Here is a 13,647-nt window from a genome sequence, read left to right on the forward strand (position 1 = left end):
TAAAAACTGGAAAGAAGTCCTTTATGACATGGTTTCTTAATTTTTACTATTCTGACTACTGATTTCTTTTCCAGGAGTTAGGCTGGAAAAGGACAAAGACAGAGAAAGGGGAATCAGCAAGGAAGGTAGAGATGAAAATGCCAAGGAAGGAGGAAAATTAGGGAGATGCCTCTGAAGTAAGAAGGCAGTTCTAAAAGGATGAGTTACCAACAATGTTAACTCTCACAGGAAAGTCAAATAGATTAAGAAAGAGAATGTTTTCATTAGATTTGGTGACAAAGAGGTCACTAATAACCACACAGAAATTAGTTTCAATTGGGAGGGTTCAGTGTGGAAGCCACAATACAGTAAATCAAGCACTGATAAGGCAAGGTCATTAAGAACAAATTCTTGAATCTGGGGATCTCAGAATGGATTGGGAAAACAGACATACAAACAAGCTCTCCTTCCTCGGCATCTAGAGAGACAGGGCTTCAAGAAGTTTGACTATGAATTGAGAAAGAATAGCAGCATGAAAGCTAGAGAAGGAAAGTTATGTTTCTATGATGGGATAATCTTGTATGTGCTTATTGCTTGATGGGAAAGAGAAAATGAGAGGTTGGAGATACAGTACAACAGGAAGAGGTCTCTGAGTGAAATGGCAAGAAACTCAGTACTACAGGTGGAGGGCCTGGGCTTGGGGAAGAGACATCTTTTTCTCAGAAACCAAGAGCTAGCTGAGAGCAAGTTAAAGTTTTTGGTAGTGGTAAATAATCTCACCCTGTCTCCTCTTTCTTCCCCAATAAAACACTTGCTTCTTTGGTTTTATCCAGCTGCACACCCAGTTTGGTAATAGAATTTATCAGTGGTTATGGTGTACCATGTGAATGTGAAAGAGAGGCAAAGAGAAGCTAAAGATACCAGTCTTAGAGGGAGGGTAGGTCAGGAAAGCAGTGAGGAAGGATAGAGCTAATAGATAAATAGAAGAAGAGGAAAGAATGGCTAAAACTTTGAAAGCAAGATCATGGGGTGAGAAGGTAAGATTATTGGTAGGTGGAAGGCCATGTTCAGAAGCTAAAAAAAAATAAATAGAATTTAAGACTTCAAGGTGATAAGGAGGTTGACGTAAAATCTGAGTAAAGTTTTCTAGCTGTAGAGGTTTCATCTTTGCTACCTACAAAAAGGTTCCCAGAGACAAGGACAGTGTTTCCTTTTCCCTGTACATCTTAATTTCTAATTTTTTCCTCAAAATTTCCAGTATATGGTTTCTAAGGTGACATGGTGAAGTGACGGAATACTGGAGTTTTAAGTGAGTTTAGGAAACTTTCGGAGAAGGAAATGGCAACCCACTCCAGTGTTCTTGCCTGGAGAATCCTGGTGGGCTGCCGTCTATGGGGTCGCACAGAGTCGGACACGACTGAAGCAACTTAGCAGCAGCAGCAGGAAACTTTCTCATATACTCTCCTGTCCTGTCTCCTTGCTCTTGCTCACTTGTTCATCATAACTTCATGGAATTTATAACATGGTCGTGAGAGGGAACTGGGCTCTGGTGAGTCAGAGATGAGTAGAACTCAGTTGTTATCCTCAAAGAGCTCATAGGCTAATGGAGGAAGTAGGACCAGAAGCCAACACTTTCAATCTCTGACCTTTTATGTTGGAGACAGGATGTCTGAGAAAGAGTGAAGAACATTCCCACACACCCTCTTGGGCATATCCCCCATCTGTGTTCTTACATCTGCCTGCCATGTTGGGCCTCAATGGCACCCCCTTCCAACCAGCCACACTCCAGCTAACAGGCATCCCTGGGATGCAGACAGGTCAAGTCTGGGTTGCTCTGGTTTTCTGCATCCTCTACCTGATTTCCATCATAGGCAACCTCACCATCCTTGCTTTGGTGATTCGAGAGTCTGCTCTGCACCAGCCCATGTACTACTTCCTCTCTATGCTCTCGCTCAATGACCTGGGAGTGTCCTTCTCTACACTTCCCACCGTGCTTGCTACCTTCTGCTTCAACTATCGTCATATTGACTTTGATGCCTGCTTGGTTCAGATGTTCTTCATCCATACTTTCTCTTTCATGGAATCAGGCATACTGCTGGCCATGAGCTTTGATCGTTTTGTGGCTATTTGCGACCCACTACGCTATGCAACTGTGCTCACCAACAACCGCATCTTGGCTATGGGCCTAGGCATCCTTGCCAAAAGTTTCACCACTCTCTTCCCTTTCCCCTTTCTGGTGAAACGACTGCCCTTCTGCAAAGGCAATGTTTTACATCACTCGTACTGCCTCCATCCAGATCTCATGAAAGTGGCATGTGGAGATATCCACGTTAATAACATCTATGGGCTCTTTGTGGTTATTTTCACCTACGGCATAGACTCAACTTTTATCCTGCTTTCTTATACATTGATCCTGAGAGCCGTGCTGGCAATTGCATCCCGGGAGCAGCGCTTCAAGGCGCTCAACACCTGCATGTCCCACATCTGTGCAGTACTGGCTTTTTATGTGCCCATAATTGCTGTCTCCATGATCCACCGCTTCTGGAAAAGTGCCCCACTTGTTGTTCATGTTATGATGTCCAATGTCTACCTGTTTATACCCCCCATGCTCAACCCCATCATCTACAGTGTGAAGACAAAGGAGATACGTAGAGGGATCCGTCAAGTCTTCTGTAAGTCTTGGGGCTGAGGAATGCTGCAGACCCTGAGAGAACCATTTGGATGAAGTACTGGGACGTTTTCTGATTTTAGAGATGTTAAAGCAAGGAAAAGAACCAGGATCTTGATAGCTGTGAATATGGAGCTAATAAAAGAATATCGGACTCAATAAAATGACATTTGTATTGAACACTGACTCTATGAAAATCTTTGTGCTAGTTGCTAGCAATGTTATAATGATGAATAAGACGTATTCTTAAGAGATAGATGTATCAAGGGAAAAACATAAAAAATAAAGATGCCCTGAAATATATTTGACATATGTGAAAATATTGGAAGCTCTACAGCTCTGAACACAATTCTACTATGACCAAGAGTGAGGAAATGATACACTGAGGCCAAAATTCAGTGGAAGTTTGGTGTTTCGTGGGGTGGAAAAGGGCCCTTTCCCTGTGGCACTAGTAATAAAGAACCTGCCCACCAATGAAGGAGATGTGGGTTCAATCTTTAGGTCATGAAGGTCTCCTGGAGGAGGGCATGACAATCCACTCCAGTATTCTTGTCTGCAGAACCCCGTGGACAGAGAAGCCTGTTGGGCTACAGTCCATAGGGTCACACATATTTGAACACGACTGAAACAACTTACCATGCATGGGGGAGAAGGGGCCCATTGGTTTGAGGAATCAAAAAAGTTTGTTTCTATGTTTGTGAGGTGGACTATGAAGGAAGAGAAGGGTTATGGTAGTTGGTCAGGGTGGCAGAAAGACAGGAAAGTAACGATCTTGGCATTAACAAACTGCTTGACAAAAAATATTTAGGTAGGCATATTTAGACCTTTACTACTCCAAGTGTGGTCCAGTGAACAACAGCATTGTTATTTCTTTTGGTTTGTTAATGAAACAATCTTAGACCCTGAACAAGACCTACTGAATTCAAATTGTTTTTAATAAGACCTTGGGGTGATTAAAGGTTGAGAGACAAGGTGTTTCTCTTTTTTAACCCCCCTAAGGTTATGGTATCAAATGTGCAACAAAAATAACAAAGAACATGAATAATAAGAGTCTGAAAAGCTAGTCCTCAAAGTGTGATTCCCAGACTAGTGTCATCAGCGTTGTTTGGGAAATTGTTAGGTATACAAATACTCAGGCTTTCCCTCAGATACCCTGATCAGAAACTCTGATCAGAAACTCCAGCAATATGTATTTTTAATAAGTACTCCAAGCAAATCTGATATATATCGCAGCTTGAAAACCTTTAAACTGGAATATGGGTTTAGACTATCTGAGAAAATTGCAAACAGCTTTATTTAGACAAAGGGGAGGTTTCACACTAAGAATCTCTGGAAACAAGATCGATCCTGAGAGACTGCCTAAGAGTGTGTGTGTGCTCAGTCGAACGGGACTCTTTGTGACCCCATGGGCTGCAGCCTCTCCAGGCAAGAAAAATGAAGTGGGTGACCATTTCCTGCTCCAGGGATCTTCCAGACCCTGGGATCGAGCCTATGTTTCTTGCATATCCCGCATCAACAGGTGGATTCTTTATCAATGCGCCACCTGGGAAGCTTAAGCTTGCAGGTGATTTTTAAAGCTGGAAGAAATTGAGTGCCTGACAGCTGGGTGTAAGGTGTTGGTGGTAAAGGGATATACAGATTTATAACCTCTTATCTCCACGAGGTGGTGCACATGGAACATAGAAATAACTTAAATGGGATGAACAATCTCCAGCCTCTTCACCAGCACTCAGGCTCCTGCCTCATCACTAGATTCCTTTCTTTTCTCCCAATTTCCAATTTGCTAAAATCTCAACTAACCTGAAATTCAAAATTCAGGTAAAATCCAACTAGAAGTCTACCCTGTAAGTAAATACAATATAGAGGGAAAATAATCAGTTGGGTGTTACACTGAGATACAGGATCTTGCAAGAGTTCTTGGGGTGAGAGTTCCATGCATACAAGTCTCCTGATCAAGACCTCTTCTGAGACTTTTTTTGTTTTCTACAAACTCCATTAACTTCCTTCTGAAGTGTATACTCTTTTTCTAAAATAAGAAATTCGTAATGTGATTGTATTTTTCTGCACCGAACATGTACCTGCATTGTTCCTATCTTTTCTTTGCTCCATGGAAAAAAAAATTTTGATTTAAACACCACAAGACAAATTTATTTCCTTATTTAAGCTCCGTGGGGCAAAGTGCTTCATAATTTTTCCATAAATGAAAGTGAAAGTGATAGTCAGTCAAGTCCAACTCTATGAGACCCCATGGACTGTAGCCCACCAAGCTTCTCTGTCCATCCATGGGATTCTAAAGGCAAGAATACTGTAGTGGATTGCTATGTCCTCCTGCAGGGGATCTTCCCAACCCAGGGGTCAAACCTGTGTTTCCTGCATTGCAGACAGACTCTTTACCATCTGAGCCACAAGGGAAGCCCTAACCTGTAATAGATCCCTTTTGTTGGGATTTGCACAAACATTATGTTTGAAATTATCACTCTTGGAATGAACAAATACTATTTTCCCTGACTTCTTTTCTCATAAAATAGTGGTGGACACTAAGTCTTGAAAGAAGACTTTTCAAAAGTTGAAAAAGAGACAATGAAATGATAGTCAAATCTAAAATCTTACACCTAGCACAGTGTTTGATATGCCCAATGCATGTGAATTTAATCAACAACCAAACGACTAGTTAAATAAATGAAGACTGTATGAAGGATGATGCTTATTTCCCATTATGCTGCCTCTAATCGACATAGTTAGAGACAATTCCTCTGGGTCTTCTCAAAGCCTAGATTTTCCTCACCAGTAACTTATGCTCAACCTGAGGCACCATGGAGATCTCTCTATTCTCCATAATTCTATAACCTTATTCACAAGACTGTTTTCTGCATTCTCTTTAATTATATCTTCTCATTCCTAACCCATTAATTTTTACCTAGTGGATTCTACAGTGATGGAAAGCAGAAAGAGTTTTCAAACTGCCTCTCTAAGATACATCAAAGTTCCACATGGAGAAGGAAAAATTTCTTCTATGTCCATATTCTGCTTCCATCTCCTAACCATCCCACAACTTGATAGAAAAAACAGATCTCCCCATTCCTTCCCTCAGTACACCTTTACTCTGTCTAAAACTGAAACAAAGAGGAGGTAAAATTAAATTCTTAATGGGAAGATCAGTTATTTGGAAAAATAAACTATTTGGAGTATCTGAAATTAGAACCTTTAGCAGAACTTCTAATGAGTATAATTACCACATGTCGTACAATCACATTTTTAAAGATCACTTTCTTCTTTTTATTTGAATCATTATAGACAGGATCTTTTTTTTTTTTTTCTACAGATCAGGTACCAGTTTGAAGGAATACTAGTTTCATGAAATTGTGTAGCTAGTAGATAGCAAGGTTAGGGCTCAAATCCACATCTATGTGACTGAGCTCAGTGGTCTTTCAGTGGGGATGTCTCTCCTGGAGGAGATCAGTATTGTGGAACTTGGTAGAGGGTTGGATTGGAGGTGATGGGAGTGGGAATTGAGCAGAAAACACCAGCTGTAAGTGGGTGGAGGTAGCTTTGGTCATATGGTCTGTTGGTTAAATCTTGGGACTAGCTCTGCACTTCAAAGTCGGTTTTCTTGGCTCTGAGTTCCGGAGTTTGCTCATTGGGTCTATGTTTTAAATAGGTGTTCTCAGTCTTGTCCAGTTCTTTGTAGCCTCATGAGCTGTAGCCCACTAGGTTCCTCTGTCCATGGAATTTTCCAGGCAAGAATAGTGTGGCAGGTTTCTGTTTCCTTCTCCAGGGGATCTTCCTAAACCAGGGATCGATCCCATGTCTCTTATGTCTCCTGAATTGTCTGGCAGGTTCTTTACCACTAGTACCACCTGGGAAGCCCCCAAAGTGAAAGTGTTACATGCTCAGTCCATGGGGACTCTTTGAGACACCAGGACTGTAGTCCATCAGGCTCCTCTGTCCATGGAATTCTCCAAGGCAAGCATACTGGAGTGGATTGCCATTCCTTTCTCCAGGGAATCTTTCCAACCCAGGGATCGAACCAGTCTCGCACGTTGCAGGCAGATTCTTTACTCTCTGAGATACCATGTAGTTTCCCCAAAGGCTCAATGGTAAAGAATCCACCTGCAGTGCAGGAGACATCACTTCAACCCCTTGGTTGGGAAGATCACCTGGAGAAGGAAATGGCAACCCACTCCAGTATTCTTGTCTGAAAAATCCCATGAGCAGAGGAGTCTGGGTGCACTACAGTCCAAAGGGTCACAAACAGTCAGAAACGACTGAACACACATACAAAAATTGTATACTTTTTAGGGTAGTTTAGAGGGTAAAGCTTTAGGTTCTGCCTAAAATGTGGATTTTAAGCCTCAAATTTGGGGATTTTACCTCTGAGTTCTGTGCTGAGAGTTCTGATTTTGAGAGTGGATAATTGGGATAAGAAGAATGTTGCTATGGAACTTGGAGGAAAATTCTCCTCTTCATCGCAAGGAAGCAGTTGGAATTTTATTTTCTCTTTGGAGAGATGGCAGCATCTCCAGGGATAGTTTCTTTTTTCCTCCTCTGTTCCCAAGTGACACCTAATTCTCCTTTTCTTCCCCCGTTACCAGCACAGTATCATACTCAGGCAAACCAGGACCCCAGAGGCTTTGGTGTCTAGGAACTCGTATTCAGAGACATAAAGTCTACCTGTCTCCGGTTAGTACCTGCTTGAGGTTCATTCTGGAACCGCTGTGAGGTCAGGCTCTTTGTCTTTCAAGCCAACTCTCCCTTCATTGAGCTCTTTGAGGTGAGTCTAAAATCTATTTGTATGTGCACAAGAAGTATATTTTGGTCTATAATTCTCTGTGCCCCTGTGTGGTTCCCTCAGCCTCTCTCAAGACTCTATGTCTTTGCGTGAATTTCTGTCCATGCAAGTGTATGCTTGTGTATTTGCTATCATTTGTTTGGCTTATGATGGAAGGGTTTAAAACAAATAAAAATAAAATTCCCTTTTGTCGGATTCTTTTGTTGAATCAGTTGAGATGATCTTGGTTGCTTTCCTTCATTCTATTAAGATGACATATCACATTAATTGAGTTTTGCCTGTTGACCCATTCTCCAATCCAGGAGTGGATCCCACTTGGTCATAATGTATAACCCTTTCAATGGAAAAAAAGTTAAAAAAATAAAATTCCAAAATCTTAGTTTCATGTATATTTTCTTAAAAAAGAAGAAAAAAAAATAGTAATATACCTTCCAGCACTAGGTGTCCTCCGGGACACTGTTTTCAGATAAGGCTACAGAGACAGCTCTTTCAGTGAAGGACACATGGCAATCCCGTGACAGGGGCTGAGAGTTTGCCTTTGTTCTATTCCACACAGAACCAAAGTCATGATATTGTCGGCATCACAGACCAGGAGAGATTTTGACCTCCTGGAACATCAGGCCCATGGGCAGAAGGAGACTTGAAAGTGCCTTTAATCCCAGTTCAGCAGCTGCTGGAATTCTCTCCCCCCGCCCCCAGCATTTCCATCAGTGGTTATACAACTGTGGTGATTGTTGCTTGAACATGTTCACTGGCAAAAACTTATTGTCTCATCTTGTAGCTTTGACTCAGAAAAATCTTCCTTACCTGGACCCTAAATTGTCATCTTTATCTCCATCTGTCACTCACTACCTCTTACACCCATCCCCGTCCATCTCTGCTGCAGTCTCTTCTTCTCAGAAAAAAAGCGTCACTGGTTCCTTCAATGCTCTTTATATGACTTGCTCCCCTCTGTCTCTGTGTGTGTCCCATTGGTTTAACTTTGATCTAGAGAATGGAACCCAGAACTGAATGTACTTCAGTTATGACCCTGAACAATGTGCCCATGCTTTTATTAATTCATGAATTCTTGAGCATGTCTTTGTGCTGGAAACATGAAGCAGTGGGAGGCAAGAATGAACCAGACACAAGTTTCCCTAAGATTCCAAGGGAGAACAGAGGTGTAAAGGCACTTCTCATAAAATAAAAAGTATGTATAAAATATTTTAAAGTCATAGGTGAGGCTATTATTTCCACTTAAGTAGTAATAGGAAAAGCTTCTGATAAAATAAAGGTGTTGACTATGAATGGCAGTGGGAGTTCAAAAACAAGGAAGAGGAAGATAAAGCAAGTAAATCTAGTCTGCTTAGGAGGCAGGAAAAATAAATGTGTCTGCCATTCTCTACTTTGCTCTGCCTGTGAAGGTGAAGATGACCAACTCCCCAATATCTCTACATTTTTCTTACTTAGGTGGCTGCAATTGCAGAAGGCTGGCAGCTGGGTTTCATAGGAAGGACCACAGGACTTACAGTTGAAAGAATTAGATTCTAGTCCCAATTTAGCCACTTAATGCCTTAAGGACAGTCACTTAACATGGTTGTTATGGGACTGAAATGAGGCAGCTTGGTAGAGAAACAGTTGCCCATCTGGTTGTCCTTTCTAGCACACAAAGACTGAATTATTTCCCTGAAGCTGTGCGCTCCTGGGTGCTGTTCTTATTCTTCGCCAACATTCATGTTCCTCCACCATGCCATGGGTCAGGGTTAGTGTTTATAAACCTTCATTTTTACTCTTTGTGACAAATGAGGTTTGTCCATACATACCATATGATATCGTGTTTACCTTTACAATGTCCATATGCAATAGATGTATTTTATTTATCTATTTTAGATATAGAAACGCAGAGGCTTTGAAAGGTTAAGTTACCTGTTCAAGGTCACACTACGCGTAAACTGTAAATTGGGCTCCAAACTGAGGCCTGTGAGAATCCATTTGCAGAGCTCTAAAAGATGGCTGGATGGCATCACCGACTCTGTGGACATGAGTTTGAGTGAACTCCGGGAGTTGGTGATGGACAGGGAGGCCTGGCGTGCTGTGATTCATGGGATCGCAAAGAGTCGGACACAACTGAGCGACTGAACTGAACTGAACTGAACTGAAAACACTGAACATGTGAAGCTGTTTTTTTTCATTTATTTTTTATATCCAAGTAAGATAATATTATTATCTCTACAAGTTAAATCATGCATTAACTGATTGAGTATTGATTTTGACCCATTTCTGATTTATTCCAGTGCTTCTTCTTTTTCAAATGATGCTATCTTTCATAAGATTGGGTAGTCTCAAACATCTCTTTTATGCATAAGATTTTAGGGCTCTCGCTGTCAGGGGAATAGCAGGTGAGAATATTTTTACAAGGAATAATGTAGAGGACTCCAATTTCCTCCATGTCTTTCCGTTTCTCTCTTCTTCAGACTTTGAGGTAGGCTGCTAAGGCAGAAGTCTTCATGGGTGGGAGTTAACTGATTTTTTTTTTCTTCAAGTGGCAGGTAAAGACTGATCACTGCTGTTGGTGACATGAAAGCTGAGAGCAATGAAAGTCTTGACCTCCTATCTGTCTTCCTGACTGGCATTCCAGGATTGGAGGCCCAACATTGCTGGCTATCCATCCCCTTCTTCACCATGTACATTGTAGCTATTGTGGGCAACAGCCTAATCATGGCAGCGGTGCAAGCAGCTCCTGCCTTACACGAGCCCATGTACCTGTTTCTTTCCATGCTGGCTGTCACTGAAGTGGGTGTCTCTGTGTCCACACTGCCTACTGTCATGGGCATTCTTTGGTTTGATGCCCGCCGGGTTGACTTTGATGGCTGCCTTGCCTAGATGTTCTTCATCCACACCTTCTCCTGGATGGAGTCAGGGGTCCTGCTGGCTATGAGTTATGATCGCTTTGTAGCCATCTACAATCCACTGCGCTATACAGCCATCCTCACCCTGCCCCGTATTGTCTCCATGGGTCTGGTCATTGCCCTGAAGAGTGTGACACTCACGGCTCCCCTTCCAGTCCTCTTAAGGTTACTGCCCTATTGCCACACTAACATCCTCTCCCACTCTTACTGCCTCCACTCAGACCTGATCCAGCTGCCTTGTGCTGACACTAAGCTCAATAGCATCCTGGGTTTGGCCATTGTCTTGGCCACTTTTGGACTGGACTCACTGCTGATTGTGGTCTTCTATATGCTGATTCTTTACAGAGTGCTGGGCATTGCTTCCGGGGAGGGATGGCAGAAGGCCCTCAGTACGTGTGTGTCACACATTTGTGCGGTACTTGTGTACTATGTGCCTATGATTGGTGTGTCTGTGATGCATCGTACTGCCAAGCATGCCTCACCTCTGGCCCACACGCTCATGTCCAGCATCTACCTCTTCGTCCCTCCTGTGCTCAATCCCATCATCTACAGTGTCAAGACCAAACCAATCCAACAGGGAATTGTCACCATATTTTCCTGCAAGAGAGAATTACTTTGAGTCATTCCAAGGGGGGAGGGACTTTGAATCAGTCCATAAACTCTGATGGTGTTTCTTCTGTGGGCAAAGCTCCACACCAGGATTTCTGGGGAAGAATAGGAGTGAGAAATTCAAAACATTGTCTTGGACTTGAATCTGGATCACAGGAGTTACCTTGACCCCTTACCATCTCACATGTTATGTACATAGGTGTGTCTCTGTATGTGCCCACACACATGCCATCTCTGACGGTTGTGATCAACTTGAGAGCTTGAATGCCCTTTGCGTGTTTTTCTCAAGGCTCACACCAAACAGTCTGACAAACAGGAAGTTACCAGTAGAGTCTTGAGACTTAATGATATTTGAATTGAAATATAACAAGTTCTTGTTTTGATGGGTCAGACGGATATTAAAAATCTGCTCCCAATAAAAGACCATCCTATTAAAATGACTTTGAGCAAGATAAGTGAACTTTTTGGATTGTCCCAAATAGTCATGATTTACACTTATTTTTCTCAGCATCGTTATTAATAGCAATCCCTTTTCCTCTCAAAATTATCCTTGTTTAAACAGTAAATTTATGGTAAAACTATGTATAAAACAACTTCTTGTTATATATGGAATCAGACTCTTCCGCACAGCTTGCTATCCAGTGGTGTCTGCTCTCAGACTATTCAGTCTGTTTAGAATAGTGGCTACCAAAATTTTATATGCCAGGAGATTCTGAGGATGAAGAACAGCTGAGTAAATGGCCTCAACTTAGGTATCAAGTAATATATGGACAACCTTACACACCAGGTTTCAGTTCTGAAAAATCCCAACAGAAACACCAACAAAATTCTGTTTTGGTAGAGCTTTGGGTCCTGTTTTTCTGGTGTCTGGATATTTGCATTCCCTTTTCTTATCCTCACCATGCCCTGAAGCAGGTATGCTTTGTATCTTTCCCTCTGCTCTACCCCTTCTCATACTGTCAGCAGAGTTCTAGTTGGCACTTCTTGCTTCTGCCTGTGGTTGTCTATGGTTTCCTGGAAACCTTTGGTCAAATGAGAGAGTACGTCTTCAAACCTCCTAAATAATAGAGGTCAGTGTATGGTGCATTGATAGGCCTGTGCTGCTTGATCAGTAACTGGCCTCAGATCTCAGCCTCTCACACTTCAGGGCTTACAAATGCAAGGGAAATGTTTTTCTCACCGTATGCTATTCTTCCTGAGCTCATTCACGTCATCAGGGTCACCTTTAAACAGTGAACTTTTTGAAATGCTTGGTCCGTTTAAAACAGTGGTTACCAAATTTTTAAATTCTCTATATAAAATAATTAATAGGAAAAAACTAGGTATCCTTTTAGGCATTTTCAGGTTAAAACCTAAAATTTTATCATAGATTTACATAGCTGTTGACCACACATTTTGGATATGTAGTAAATATACTGAGGATTCCCTGGTGACTCAGATGATAAAGAATCTGCCTGCATCCCAGAGACACAGGTTTGATCCCTGGGTTGGGAAGATCCCCTAGAGAAGGGAATGGCAACCCACACCAGGATTCTTGACTGAAGAATTCCTTGAACAGAGGAGCCTGGCAGACTGCTATAGTCCATGGGTTCACAAAGAGTTGGGCATGACTGAGAGACTAACGCTTCACTTTCATAAATATATCAAGTTTAAAATAAATTGTTATATCACAGCTGAAAATAACTAATGTAAACTAAACCCATATTTTGATACCAAACATTATGAAGTTAAATATGCATGAACATATTCTTTAACATTCCACTCACATATTTTTATATTAGTCTATTTTGTCCTCAAAGTTGAATTTTTGTTTTACCTCCATCAAAGAGTTTGTAATACATATATTTTTCTGTTTGAAAAAATTTTAGTGGTTGCTCTTTCACAATACTTTCCAAGAAATATGTATACATATATTTAAATTTTGTGTTTAAAATTTGGTCACACATAAAGTACTGTTCTAAAAATGTATTCTTTATTGAGTTATTTTTCTGATATTAATACATAATTGATCAAAACAGCATGAGCATAATACAAATTTTTATATATTAAAAGTAAAATTTGATTTTAATCCATCTCTTAATGAACTGTGCGATTTTATTTTTCTTGGATCTGGAAAATATTTATTATTTATTAATAGAATGAGACATAGTTCAATAACAATTCTGTTCCTACTTACTTTCTTCTTTTTCTGTGAATGTGAATGCTGGTAAGTTTGGTAACATAAATGAGAAAATGGGATTGGTACCATTTATCATTGTACAATATCATTTTTAATTCCTTTGGAATTAAATGATGAAATCATATGATAATCTCATGAAAAATTATCTTAATGACATAATAAATGACAATTCCATTAGGTCACCTTTTATTTTTGTTGATAACAGTAAAATTGATACCATTTGTCTTACACTAGAATATGCTACCCTATCATTGGTGTCATTCACTTCCTCAAAATCTATATTAATATTTCCAGTAGTCCTTTTGATTGGTAGGTCAGAAATGTTTACTATTTGGAATATATAATGGAACTATTAAATGGCTTTAAGAACTATGTCTATTCATTTTTTTTCCTTTCTTAAAATTAAAATTTATTATTATTACTATTTCATTTTTGTAAAGTGAGCAAACTGTAGAAAGGAGAAGAAAATAGTGTAACAGAGGCATAGTCAAACCTACATTCCCAGACAAAGCAATTTCAGTAAAGAAACTATATG

General features: G+C 40.7%; 1 protein-coding gene and 1 pseudogene across 1 annotated transcript; both read left to right on the top strand.

Moving 5' to 3' along the window:
• The first annotated feature begins 1,723 nt into the window (after window positions 1-1,723).
• Window positions 1,724-2,668, top strand: LOC129553911 (olfactory receptor 51I1). The gene has a single exon (XM_055422594.2). It carries the CDS (start codon window positions 1,724-1,726, stop codon window positions 2,666-2,668), a length of 945 nt encoding a protein of 314 aa, XP_055278569.2.
• Window positions 2,669-9,992: 7,324 nt separating this feature from the next.
• On the top strand, window positions 9,993-10,943 carry LOC129553912 (olfactory receptor 51I2-like; annotated as a pseudogene).
• Window positions 10,944-13,647: the final 2,704 nt, after the last annotated feature.

This window comes from Moschus berezovskii, chromosome 14 (assembly GCF_049115385.1).
Source record: "Moschus berezovskii isolate FMDL1 chromosome 14, NW_MosBer_1.0, whole genome shotgun sequence".
Taxonomy (NCBI): domain Eukaryota; kingdom Metazoa; phylum Chordata; class Mammalia; order Artiodactyla; family Moschidae; genus Moschus; species Moschus berezovskii.